The sequence below is a fragment of the Candoia aspera genome, chromosome 14 (genome assembly GCF_035149785.1).
Source record: "Candoia aspera isolate rCanAsp1 chromosome 14, rCanAsp1.hap2, whole genome shotgun sequence".
Lineage (NCBI taxonomy): Eukaryota > Metazoa > Chordata > Lepidosauria > Squamata > Boidae > Candoia > Candoia aspera.
Window position 1 is genome coordinate 20050142 of NC_086166.1, and position 13042 is coordinate 20063183.

At 46.6% G+C, this 13042-nt stretch overlaps 1 protein-coding gene across 1 annotated transcript in view; it reads left to right on the plus strand.

The window, feature by feature from the left end:
* IL4R (interleukin 4 receptor) overlaps window positions 1–13042 on the plus strand; it is a 34138-nt gene that overhangs the window by 4912 nt on the left and 16184 nt on the right. Inside the window, exons 5-7 of the mRNA XM_063314646.1 lie at window positions 280–449; window positions 1026–1180; window positions 6180–6330. Coding sequence (XP_063170716.1) covers window positions 280–449; window positions 1026–1180; window positions 6180–6330 — 476 coding nt within the window. The remainder of the gene's footprint in view (window positions 1–279; window positions 450–1025; window positions 1181–6179; window positions 6331–13042) is intronic.

The following is a 13042-nucleotide window of genomic DNA, read 5'->3' on the forward strand; positions in this document are numbered from 1 at the left end:
AGGGAAAGAGGTAGAAACATGTCTCAGCAGCAAGATTTCTTTAATGGCTGCAGCATCTATTTTGTGAGCCTGCCCAAAACAGCTTTCCCTTAGGCCCCAAAGGTTTGGAACTGCAGCTGTAGCTGCCCCAGTTGTGACTTCCCTTCATGGAAGACAGTGTCTCTATGACCCAGGAGGTGCAAGGGTTTCTGGAAGTCCGCAGACCACCTTTGGCTGAGCCGAAGCTGTGCAGAAATGGACTGAGGGTTGTGTGCACTGAGGACTCTCTTGTTCTTCCAGGCCATCACCGAAATGTGTCCTGGAGAATGAGCAAGGCCCAGGTGCTTCCTTCCACTGCATTTGCATCATTCCAGGGGGGCACTACAGACAAATCTTGTATAGCTTAGTGCTGGCCAAGAGGAAGAGCGGTGCTGAGGACTGGAATGTGACACAGGATATGGTTTTGATTGGTGAGATCCTTTTGCTTTTTCTACGAACCTCTTTCCTCCCCTGGGACAGTCCTAAGTAAAAGCAACTTTGATTTCAGGTGGCAAGATGGGGATCTCTTGGCATGATTAACATGCTGCACAGGAAAGAGGAGGTGGGGAGAATTCATGTGCAAGACTGGGTGCATTAGTAGAAAATACTGTTCAGTTCCTCACCTGGCTCTGCTTCCAGAACGGTGGTTGTGTTTGTTCCTGGACAAAGATCACAAAGAACTCCGTAGTGATATCCTCAGGGTTGGTATCTCAGGTCTCCTTCCTCATCTGCTTGGAGAGTTCTCCGTTTAACAGAGGGAGGGTAGAAGGGGTGGGTGGGAAATGGAACCTGTGCGTCTAAGTGACACAGAGGGCAGAAGCCACCACAGGGCTTCCTCCAAAAGCCCCTAAAATGGCGGGGGGGGGGGGAAATGAGAGGATATAAAGAGGTTTTAAGTCATCCTTCTTACTCAACCCTAGGGCCATGTCTGCAGAATTTTCCTTCCCCAGAGCCATTTTGTCTCACCTCTCCCTATCTCCGTGTTCTTCTCTACTTCACAACTGCAGTGAAGCCCAGGCCCCTGATAAACCTGACGGTTGAGAAGAAGAGAGACCACTCATTCAGCCTTACCTGGAAGAGGGATTATGACTCAGGGAATAGCCTTTACAATGCTGTAGCGAAGTATGAAGTTGCCTATTGGCCCAAAGACCTTAAAGAAAAGGTAAGTGAACCCCCTCTGTCCCTTCCTCTGGAAGCGGACTGCGGATTTGATGGATAATTGCAAACTGGACATCCTATCACTTTTAGCTGCTCCCTCAGCCGTCATAAGAGGACAGCCAGACTTTGCACAAATTTAATCCTGCGGCAAAATTATTCTTGAGCTAGCAGGAGCCTACAAGCAACCACTTCTTCTCAGGAGATACCTAAACATAAGAGTCCACATACTTCTAAACTGGATCAAACCCCAGCACCTTGAGTCTAGCCTTTGGCCAGAGGCAATCTATCCTCTGAAAAGAAAGGAGGCCTCAGTTATTTCAAGGTAGGATGCCTCTGACAACTTCATGTTATCCGTGTTATTAAATTGTTCTTCAAATGTCTATGTGGGCTAAGGCTTGCACTGCTATTCAGTAGCATATTATCAGCCTTATCAGGTGGACCAGACAAGAAACATGACCAGATGAGCTAATTCTACTTTACTGTAAAGCTACATTAACAGAATCTTGCAAGTCCAAAAATACAATTCTCCCATTGTCTCCTTTACAGCCAGAGAAACTAGGGAGGGTCCCTCCTGAGCCTCTTGCCCTGCCCACTATCCAGCTGCGGGCTCAGCTGCCTCTTATCTGACCGTTCCCTCGGTGGTCTCTTGGCCCTGTCTCCCAAGGTCTTTCCCACATACCATTACACATATCATGGCCACACGCAAAAATGTAGCCAGGGCTGGAAAATTTTTCAAAGTGTTTTTAAAAGCTAAGAAAATGTTTAAAATCCATAAAACATACAGACATACAAAACAATAAGGCACATGAATTATAATCCATTACTTGCCAAATCATAGAGGCCCACAGGACCCTCCCTTCTTCTGGCATTGGCAAAGGCCACATTCCTTCAGCAGCCATCTTCCGAGAGAGGTTACCGTGTTTATTGTCCTTTTCTTAGCCTACTTATGATTTGGGAGAAACAGAAAGAAAGGGTCACTTCAGGATTCAAGGCCGTGTGTGTGTGTGTGCGCACGCGCACACACACCCCCAAGGTAGGCCAGACCAGGAAATTAAATTAAACCGATTTCCGGTTATGATGGTGGAGAGAGAGGGAGCTGTGGTTGGGTTGTCCATGCAATTGCTGTAGCGGTGTGTTTGAAGATGTGGCACATACCTCGGTGGAGTTTTTGACCTGTTTGTGTCATGAGTAATGATGGTGAGCAGGAGGGGGCCTCTATCCAGGGGGGGAAACGCATGCGTAGTACTGAGGAATTAAGCATGATGTCCTAACAGTGAGACACACACTGAGACGAGGAGTAGTTCTCTAGTGTTTATTACTGCTACATAAACAGAATCCTAATAAACTGAATAAGCGTGGGAAAAACCCAGACATATAAACCCCAAAAACTAAGTCGGGCCTGATCTGTGTCTCTTTGAATGGCTGCTTAATTCCTCAGTACTACGCATGCGTTTTCCCCCCTGGATAGAGGCCCCCTCCTGCTCACCATCATTACTCATGACAGTTTGGGCTGGAGGTTTGGAGGAGTGGGCCGGACTGGACTGGGTGGCAGTGTGCTGGGTGGCAGTGTGCTGCATTTGTTGCTTTGCTGCGCTTGCTGCTTTGTGGTGTTTTGTGGCATTTTTGGAGCATTTTGCTGGCTGCCCCTGCTGATTTGTCCTTGTTTCTAGCAGCGGTTGTTTTTAATATGAATTGGTGGCGAGTGGACCTGGTTGCTTTTGGACTTCTGGGCTGTCTTTTGGAGGAGTAGGCTGAGGAGTGGGCCGGAGGATGGGTCACGCTGGCAGATGGGCTGTGCTTACTCTCCTGCTGTGTTGGCGTCTATGGACTTGCGGTGCCTACAGACTCAGCTGCATTGGTGGTGCCCTTTCCTGCAGCACTTGCCTTTTGGCTGCTGGATGTTGCTGGATGCTGAGGTTTTCTGCTGCCACTGGATGCTTCCTCCTGTACCATCTACTTCTCTGGCTATTGGATGTTGGGGGTGTGGGTGGTGGCTGGGCAAGGGAGAGGGCTGCAGTGGAGTGGCAGGCTGCTGTGGACCCCCTCCCCCTGCTGAGGCTGCTTTTGCCTGGGGTGAGAGCCAGAGGAGGCATTGGTGGGGATGAATGAAAGGGAGCCCTCTGCTAGCTGGTGGGAGCAGCAGGGGAGGGTTCCTGCGAGTGTTAGTGAGTATGGATGTGTTTTAGTAGTCTGTGAGTGTGTTATGCTTGAGTGGGGAGATGGTTCCTGGGTACCCTGATGGCACTGCAAGCTAAAGTGCCTCAGGGTGCCTGGCTTTCCCTCCCAGGGATAATTGGACAGTGAGAGGACCCTAGTCTTGGGTCTTGGGGGACCGGGATTTGAGGATGGGGCTGCCATTATGGGGGTGAGGCGGGTCATAGGATTATGGTGGGCAGGGGGAGCTATGATGGGAGACAGGGAGCGGGCTGCTCTCAGGGAATGCAAGACAGCTGCCTTACACCAGCTTTGCATTCCAGCCCCTGGGACTCAGCCCCATTCCCTGGTCAGCAGACCTTCAGTGGCCCTGGCTTTTGGATGTTGCTTTTAAATGCCAGGCCAGTCTGTCATAGGGCATACCCTCATCAGCGATTAATCATTGATGAGAGGGCCAACCTGGGTGGGTCTGGAAGGGGAGGTAGCCCTTTCAGAGATACGCCCAGCTGGGTTTCAGGTGTGGCATCAGCCGAGGCTCCAGGGCAGGGGTGGAGGTGCGCTGACTGTCATCTGGGAATCTCTTACGGCTTTCAGGGGCGCTGTACCCCAGGTCACCAGATGTGAGACCCTGTTCATTTAAGTTGGGCTCTAGGGATCAGTTGGGATCGTTGCTGCAGTACCAGCCTCCCTGCTGTACAGCAACCACCTTAACATCCAGGAGGCAAGCCTTCTCTGCAGTGGCGCCCGCCCTTTGGAATATCTTGCCCCTGGAGTTGAGATGGGTTTCCTCACTCTTGGACTTCGGGAAGAAACAGAAGACTTGGTTCTGCCACCTTGCTTGGGAGGGGGAGAGCGACAGCTCCACCTGGGGGTGGCTGGCGCCATAGCACCCCTTAATGATTGTGTTCCATCTCCACTTGGATTTTATATTTATTTTCTATTTATATTTTAATGGTAAATTAAGCGGATATGTTTTTAGTGTCATTTTATTGTAAACTGCCCAGAGTCCCCCACTGGGGGAGATGGGTGGTGACATAAATTTAATTAACTAACTAACTAACTAACTAATTCCATTTCTGGGCTGGCAGTGGAGTTCCCCAGACCTATGGTTTTGGGGGACTTTAACCTGCCTTCTCTAGGGGTGGGGTCTGAGGTGACTGGGAGTTCATGGCCTCCATGATGGCCATGGGCCTATCCCAGATCATCCAGAGCCTGACATGGGACAGTGGTCATAGCAATCTGACATAGCAGTGTCTATGTGATCTGAAATTGGGGGAGCTCTTGGTATCTCCCTTGTCATGGTCAGATCACTCCCTGATTTACATGGGATTCTCTAGCACCACTATCCACTGCAGGGAGTCTGGATCCATTAGATTGGTCTACCCCCCAGTGACTGATGGACGTGGGTGGGTTTCAGAGGGAGCTGAGAGCTGTTCCTGTTGGTCTGCTGCATGGTCTACCTGAAGCCTTGGTCACCACTTGGAATAAGGTAGCGGCTGAGGCATTGGATCAGATTGCGCCCATGCGACCTCTCCCCTCTCGGGGATCCCATCACTCCCTGTGGTATATGGAGGAATTGAGGGAGGTGAAATGAGAGAAGAGAATCTAGAACAACGGTCCCCAACCTTTTTGGCACCAGGGACCAGTTTCATGGAAGACAATTTTTCCATGGACCGGGGGTGGGGGTGGGGGGTGGTTTCGGGATGATTGAAGAGCATTATATTTATTGTGCACTTTATTTCTGCTGTTGCTGCAGAGCTCAGCACTTTTCCCGCCATTGCCGCAAAACTTGGACTGCATTCTAACAGAGAATCTAATGCCGCTGATCTGACAGGAGGTGGAGCTCAGGCGGTAACGTGAGTGATGGGGAGCGGCTGTAAATACAGATGAAGCTTCGCTCGCCCACTGCTCACCTCCTGCTGTGCGGCCCGGTTCCTAACAGGCCACGGACCGGTACTGGTCTACGGCCCGGGGGTTGGGGACCCCTGATCTAGAAAACTGCTGGTGCTCAACTATTAAGGCCTACCTTGTTGCAGTAAGGGTGGTGAAGCATCAGTACTTCTCTGCCCTTGTTGCATCCACAGACAGCTGTTCTGCAGCCCTGTTTAGGGTGACACAAGCCCCTGGGAAAAGGGGGCTCGGGAAACTTCTTGCAGGGGCATGTGGAGGCATTTGCTCAGCATCTGTCGGACAAAGGCACTCGGATTCACTCCCAGTTGGATGCTGGCCTTGTTGCTGGTCCAGAGTAGATGCCTCGTTAAGTAGTCTTGCCTGGTTATCTGGGAACAGTTTGAACCTGTTGGACTGAGGAAGTGGACAGGTTTCTCAGGACTGTGGGCTCAGCCACCTGCTCTTTAGATCCATGCTCCTCCTGGCTTGTTAAAGTGGCCCGGGGGTTGTTGTGTGAGTGGGTTCTAGTGGTGGTTAATTCTTCTTTGAGTGAGTGGGTTGTTCCTTTACCTCTTACAGAGGCCTTGGTTCACCCCCTTCTCAAGAAGCCATCACTAGACCCCACAATACTGGCTATACAAGTTTGGTAAGTAAATAGATAAAATAAAAATTAGTACCACAGGGAGGCTGAAACTACTTGGGCTATCATAACAGAATCTTGCAGGTTTGATTGTGCTGTACCTCCCCTCCTCCTTATACCCCAGTGAATTAGGGAGGGTTTGTCTTCCAAATGTTATCTTGCTTCCCAGGACTTAAGGAATGTTTCAGCCCTCTTTGCCAAGGTAACAGGTCTCGCCTATTTCCCTCAAAATTGTCTCCCTTATTCTCTGTAGCGCGTGTGTGTGTGTGTGGGTGTGTGTGTGTATAGCAATATAACTGATGTGTTTTTCTTTTCCCAGGAAATCATTGTTCCAGAGACCTCATCACATCATACAATCTTTGCTGATGATCTCCTTTCAGGATCTACCTATGAAGCAAGTGTGCGCTATAGATTGACACTATGGGGGGAAACCTGGAGTGAGTGGAGTGCTACATGTGAATGGCTCAATGGTGAGTGTGGTCAAGGCCACTTTTGCTCTGGGGAAACTGCCTCTCCTTATCCCACGGAAGAACTGTAGAATATTCTTGTCCAAAACTGTGAGTCTTCTTGATTGCTTGCTGTGTTACAACTATTCTGAATTTGTGTACCCATCAACCATGCTCGTGCAGTGGCTTCCTACCCCCACCCCCTGGAAAATCCCTCAATGTTTTCAACTAAGGATTTTTCATATTTCTAAGATATTGTATCACTGCAATTAGCTAGAAGCAGGATTAAAGATTAAAGAGAAGGATTAAAGGATTGAAGATTAAAGAGGAGATGCCTCACCAAATCTTGATCAAGATTTTTCTATAGTGTATAATTCCTATTCAGCAAAGAACTTTTCCAAGGTTAATTAATAGCATTTTTCTTGTGGGGGTAAGATTGTTCCCATTCAGTGTGATGAATTTCCCCTTAATTTATTAGATTCTTTCAGGGAAAGGGATTGGACTTAATCTATTGGTTTAGTTGCATTTTTTTTAATTGCAAAATCACAGTTTTGTCTACAGAAATATAATAATTGTGGAAATTGAGTAATTGTACCCTAAATAGAATTAATTAATGCAAAATGCTTTAGATATGCTATGTGGGTAAGATTAAGACAGAAGCAGCAGCATTTTGCTAAAGGAAGCAGTACAGTACCTTTTAAAAACCTATTTTTAGTTCTTTGGTACCAGAATTTCACTACTACAAGTATATCAGTAGCTAGTCAAGTCTGGAAATACACAAGTAATGGGACACAGTGTTTTGGTGAAGACATAAAGTGCTGTCCATTAGAAGCGACAGGACAGAGGAAGGAGAGGAGACCGTGTTGAGATTGTCAACCCTGCCAGGTTAAGTGACCACCTATAAATAAAGCATTTTTCCCACGCCTGTGGAAGAGCAGGACTCCACGAGACCAGGCTCTGGAAATGGAAACCTGAGCTGAGACTGTGCTTAAAATGCTTATGATGTGCTAAGCCCCCTTCATCTCATGAGAAACTATTTAGAAGAATGTGGAAATGGGTTTGGCATGCCAAATTAGCAACTAGAGGAACACTAGATTGCGGCAACCCCCGTTTCCTGTCTTGGGCAACAAACAAAGAAATACCATGGGGTGAAGAAGAATCCACGGAACCACAGCTGACTCTGGGGCCATCTGTTTTGCACTCTGTACCCAGACGTCTTAGCCTTGCTTCCTTCAACTTCTCATTTCTTGCCTGAGCCTTGGGCATGCATTTCACTCCATCCTCTTCCTCTTCTGCTCTTGACCTAAGAAGTGCATGAGAGCCTGGAAAGTAGCATGCATGCAGTGGGAAGACCAGTGGTTCCTTCAAGTGCCTGAAAGCTCTGAAGGAGAATATCTGTGTCTCAGTACCTCAAGACTGACATAATGCTGTCTTATGGCCATTCAGATTAGCCATTTCCTGCTCCTCAGCCCTTTTAACTCATCACTCTGAGCCATCTGCATTTCTGAAGATGGTCCTGGTCCAGTATCATTGTAGAAATCTGGTCCTGGTGAAGTTTAACCCACTCACATTAATCTGCTTACTTTAACTTGCCCACAACACAGCTTCTTTTAAGAAGAGGCTGGACAGTGGGCTCTCAAGGATGGCTTAATTGGTTTTCCTGCACATTGCAAAGGGTCAGACTAGAAGATCTTTGTGCTCGTTTCCACCTCCACAACGTTCATGATTCTATAGCCTTCCAACAGATGCCTCTGAATGAAGGCAGCCCTTTAAAGAGAAAAGGTTGCCCATTCTTGGTGACTCATATTTCTGGTTGTTGTTTATTCGTTTAGTCGCTTCCGACTCTTCGTGACTTCATGGACCAGCCCACGCCAGAGCTTCCTGTCGGTCGTCAACACCCCCAGCTCCCCCAGGGACGAGTCTGTCACCTCTAGAATATCATCCATCCACCTTGCCCTTGGTCGGCCCCTCTTCCTTTTGCCTTCCACTCTCCCTAGCATCAGCATCTTCTCCAGGGTGTCCTGTCTTCTCATTATGTGGCCAAAGTATTTCAGTTTTGCCTTGAATATCATTCCCTCAAGTGAGCAGTCTGGCTTTACTTCCTGGAGGATGGACTGGTTTGATCTTCTTGCAGTCCAAGGCACTCTCAGAATTTTCCTCCAACACCACAGTTCAAAAGCATCGATCTTCCTTCTCTCAGCCTTCCTTATGGTCCAGCTCTCGCAGCCATATGTTACTACGGGGAACACCATTGCTTTAACTATGCGGACCTTTGTTGTCAGTGTGATGTCTCTGCTCTTAACTATTTTATCGAGATTTGTCATTGCTCTTCTCCCAAGGATTAAGCGTCTTCTGATTTCCTGACTGCAGTCAGCATCTGCAGTAATCTTTGCACCTAGGAATACAAAGTCTTTCACTGCTTCTACATTTTCTCTCTCTATTTGCCAGTTATCAATCAAGCTGGTTGCCATAATCTTGGTTTTTTTGAGGTTTAGCTGCAGGCCAGCTTTTGCACTTTCTTCTTTCACCTTCATCATAAGGCTCCTCAGTTCCTCTTCACTTTCAGCCATCAAAGTGGTATCATCTGCATATCTGAGATTGTTAATGTTTCTTCCAGAGATTTTAACTCCAGCCTTGGATTCCTCAAGGCCAGCTTGTCGCATGATGTGTTCTGCATACAAGTTGAATAGGTAGGGTGAGAGTATACAGCCCTGCCGTACTCCTTTCCCAATCTTAAACCAGTCCGTTGTTCCGTGGTCTGTTCTTACTATTGCTACTTGGTCGTTATACAGATTCTTCAGGAGGCATACAAGATGACTTGGTATCCCCATACCACTAAGAACTTGCCACAATTTGTTATGGTCCACACAGTCAAAGGCTTTAGAATAGTCAATAAAACAAAAATATATGTTTTTCTGAAACTCCCTGGCTTTTTCCATTATCCAGCAGATATTGGCAATTTGGTCTCTAGTTCCTCTGCCTTTTCTAAACCCAGCTTGTACATCTGGCAATTCTCGCTCCATGAACTGCTGAAGTCTACCTTGCAGGATCTTGAGCATTACCTTACTGGCATGTGAAATGAGTGCCACTGTTCAATAGTTTGAACATTCTTTAGTGTTTCTCTTTTTTGGTATGGGGATATAAGTTGATTTTTTCCAATCTGATGGCCATTCTTGTGTTTTCCAAATTTGCTGGCATATAGCATGCATTACCTTGACAGCATCATCTTGCAAGATTTTGAACAGTTCAGCTGGGATGCCGTCATCTCCTGCTGCCTTGTTATTAGCAATGCTTCTTAAGGCCCACTCAACCTCACTCTTCAGGATGTCTGGCTCTAGCTCACTGACCACACTGTCAAAGCTATCCCCGATATTGTTACCCTTCCTATACAGGTCTTCTGTATATTCTTGCCACCTTTTCTTGATCTCTTCTTCTTCTGTTAGGTCCTTGCCATCTTTGTTTTTGATCATACCCATTTTTGCCTGGAATTTACCTCCAGTGTTTCTAATTTTCTGGAAGAGGTCTCTTGTCCTTCCTATTCTATTGTCTTCTTCCACTTCCGCGCATTGCTTGTTTAAAAATAATTCCTTATCTCTTCTGGCTAACCTCTGGAATTTTGCATTTAATTGGGCATATCTCCCCCTATCACTGTTGCCTTTTGCTTTCCTTCTTTCTTGGGCTACTTCTAGTGTCTCAGCAGACAGCCATTTTGCCTTCTTGGTTTTCTCTTTCTTTGGGATGTATTTTGTTGCCGGCTCCTGAACAATGCTGCCAACTTCTGTCCATAGTTCTTCCGGGACCCTATCTACTAAGTCCAGTCCCTTAAATCTATTCTTCACCTCCACTGCATATTCCTTAGGAATATTAGTGAGCTCATATCTAGCTGATCTGTGGGTCTTCCCTAATCTCTTTAGTCTGGTCCTAAATTTTGCAAGAAGAAGTTCGTGATCTGAACTACAGTCAGCTCCAGGCCTTGTTTTTACCGACTGTACAGATGTCCGCCACCTTTGGCTGCAAAGGATGTAATCAATCTGATTTCGGTGTTGTCCATCTGGTGAAGTCCATATATAAAGCCGTCTCTTAGGTTGTTGGAAGAGAGTGTTTGTTATGCAGAGTGAATTGTCTTGGCAAAATTCTATCAGCCTATGTCCTGCTTCATTTTGTTCTCCCAGGCCATACTTACCTGTAATTCCAGGTGTCATTTGACTGCCTACCTTAGCATTCCAGTCTCCTGTGATGAAAATAACATCTCTTTTAGGCGTGTTGTCCAGTAGGTGCTGCAGATCCTCATAGAACTGCTCTACTTCAGCTTCTTCAGCATTTGTGGTTGGGGCGTATATTTGAATCACTGTGATGTTAGATGGCTTGCCCTGAATTCGAATTGAGATCATTCTGTCGTTTTTTGGGTTGTATCCAAGCACTGCTTTCGCCACTTTACTATTAATTATGAAGGCTACTCCATTTCTTCTGTGGTCCTCTTGTCCACAGTAGTAGATCTGGTGGTCATTTGATGTGAAGTGGCCCATTCCAGTCCATTTCAGTTCACTGATGCCCAGAATGTCTATCTTTAATCTTGACATCTCACCAATAACCACATCCAATTTGTCCTGGCTCATAGATCTTACATTCCAGGTTCCAATGGTTTGTTGATCCTTAGAACATCGGATTTGCCGTTCACCACCAGCACCGTCGGCCGCTAGCCGTCCTTTCGGCTTTGAGCTAGCTGCGTCATCACGTCTGGGGCTAGTTGAGCTCATCCTCTGTTCTTCCTCAGTAGCATTTTGACCATCTTCCGACCTGGGGGTCTCATCTTCCGATGGTATACCGACATATCTCTGGTTGTACTGATCCATTTAGTTTTCACGGCAAGAATACTGGGGTGGGTTGCCATTACCTTCCCCAGGGATCGCATTTAGTCTGACCTCTCTGTCATGACCTTCCCATCTTGGGTGGCCCTTCACAGTTTAGCTCATGGCATCATTGAGGTGCTCAAGCTCCAGCACCACGAGAAGGTAACGATCCTTTGCTGAAGCAGATTTCTGGAGAGGCCCTCATAAAAGCAGCCATACTAGAAGGAGCTCAGGGCAAAACTGGCATTTACCTATTTGTCCTTGACTCTGGGCATTATCCACCAGTCTCAAAAACTCCTGATTTTCAAGGAATCATAGCATGGAAATGTTGGAGCATTGGAAATCATCTAGTCTAGCCCTCGGCAAGAATCTACTACTGCAGCTCCTGTCTGTTTAATCACCCTCAGTAAAGAAAGTCCACCTCCTGAGGCAGTCTGTTCCATCGCTGAACTGCGTTTACCACTAGGAAATTCTCCTTTACGGAAAACCTCACTTGTGTTTCTTATGTGAAACGCAAAGCCTTCTTCTACATGATAGCTTTTCAGATACTTGGAGGCAGCTGTTGTGTCTCCCTACAGCCTTCTCCTCTCCAGGCTAGTGCCTCTAACCATTCCTCATTTTCAAGCCCTTATTATCTTGGTTGCTTTCCTATGAATACTCTCCAGATGTCAACATTGTTTATAAAATAAATTATTGCCCAGTAATTTATGGATGCAATAATCTGTGCAGAATAGAGAATAACGATGGTTTTTCTTGATCTTGACACTGGTTTTGACTTCCGTTGATACAGTCTAGCATTGCTATTGCTGTTTTTACAGCACCATCACACTGTTGGCTCAATCTGTTGATCCACCAAGATACCCAGATCCTGCTTGCTGACCAGTATGGTCTCCCCCATCATATATTTGTTTCTTTGATTTTTCCTTCACAGACATAGTAGGTCTTTGCATTTGTTCATGCTGAAATTCATCCTTGCTGGTTTCTGCTCATTATTCCAGTTTGTCAAAATCCTCCTGAATTATGACACTAAGCTAATCTTAGGTATTTACTATCCTCTCTATTTTTATATCACCTGCAAATTTGATAACCATATTTTAATCCTTCATCCAAGTCACTTATAAATATGTTGAACATCACAGGGCCTAAAATGGAGCCCTGTGGTGTTCTACCCAGTGCCTCCATCAAGTTCTTGACGTACATATACTTGTTCAACCATTTCTGTATCCCTCTAATGCATAGTCCAGCCCATGTTTGCCATTTTCTCTCCTAGAATCTCAAATTTTCTAAGCAATTAACTTACTGTAAATTCATGGAAGGGCTTCTTGATGTACAGGTAGTCCTCAGTTAACAACCAGTCATCCAGCCACTGTTTGAAGTTGCGACAGTGGTACAATGAGTGGTACTTATGACCAGTCCTCAAAGTTCTGGCCATCACAGCTCCCCCACAGTCACATGATAGTGATTCAGGCACTTGGCAACTAGCTCATACAGTTGTCACATTCCACAGTCACGTGATTACCATTTGTGACCTTCCCTGCCAGCTTCCCACAAGCAGTCAATGGGGAAGCTGGCAGGGAAAGTTGCAAGTCACTCCCATGAGTGTCATGGGTACTGATGGTGAGCAGGAGGGGACCCTTATCCAGGTGGGAAAACGCATGCATAGTTTAGAGGCTTTGAGCTGTCCTTCAAAGAAACTCAGAGCAGACCCACCTTGAGTTTTGGGTTTATCTGTGTGGGTTTCCCACGCTCCTTCAGTTTGGCAGGATTTTCTACCTACTAGAGCAGATAATAAGCACTAGAGACCAAGTCCCTGTCTCAGCGTGGTTTTTTGCTCTAAGTGAGGACATCACTCCTGCCAAACTCCTAACTCCCATCGAAAGAGGGAG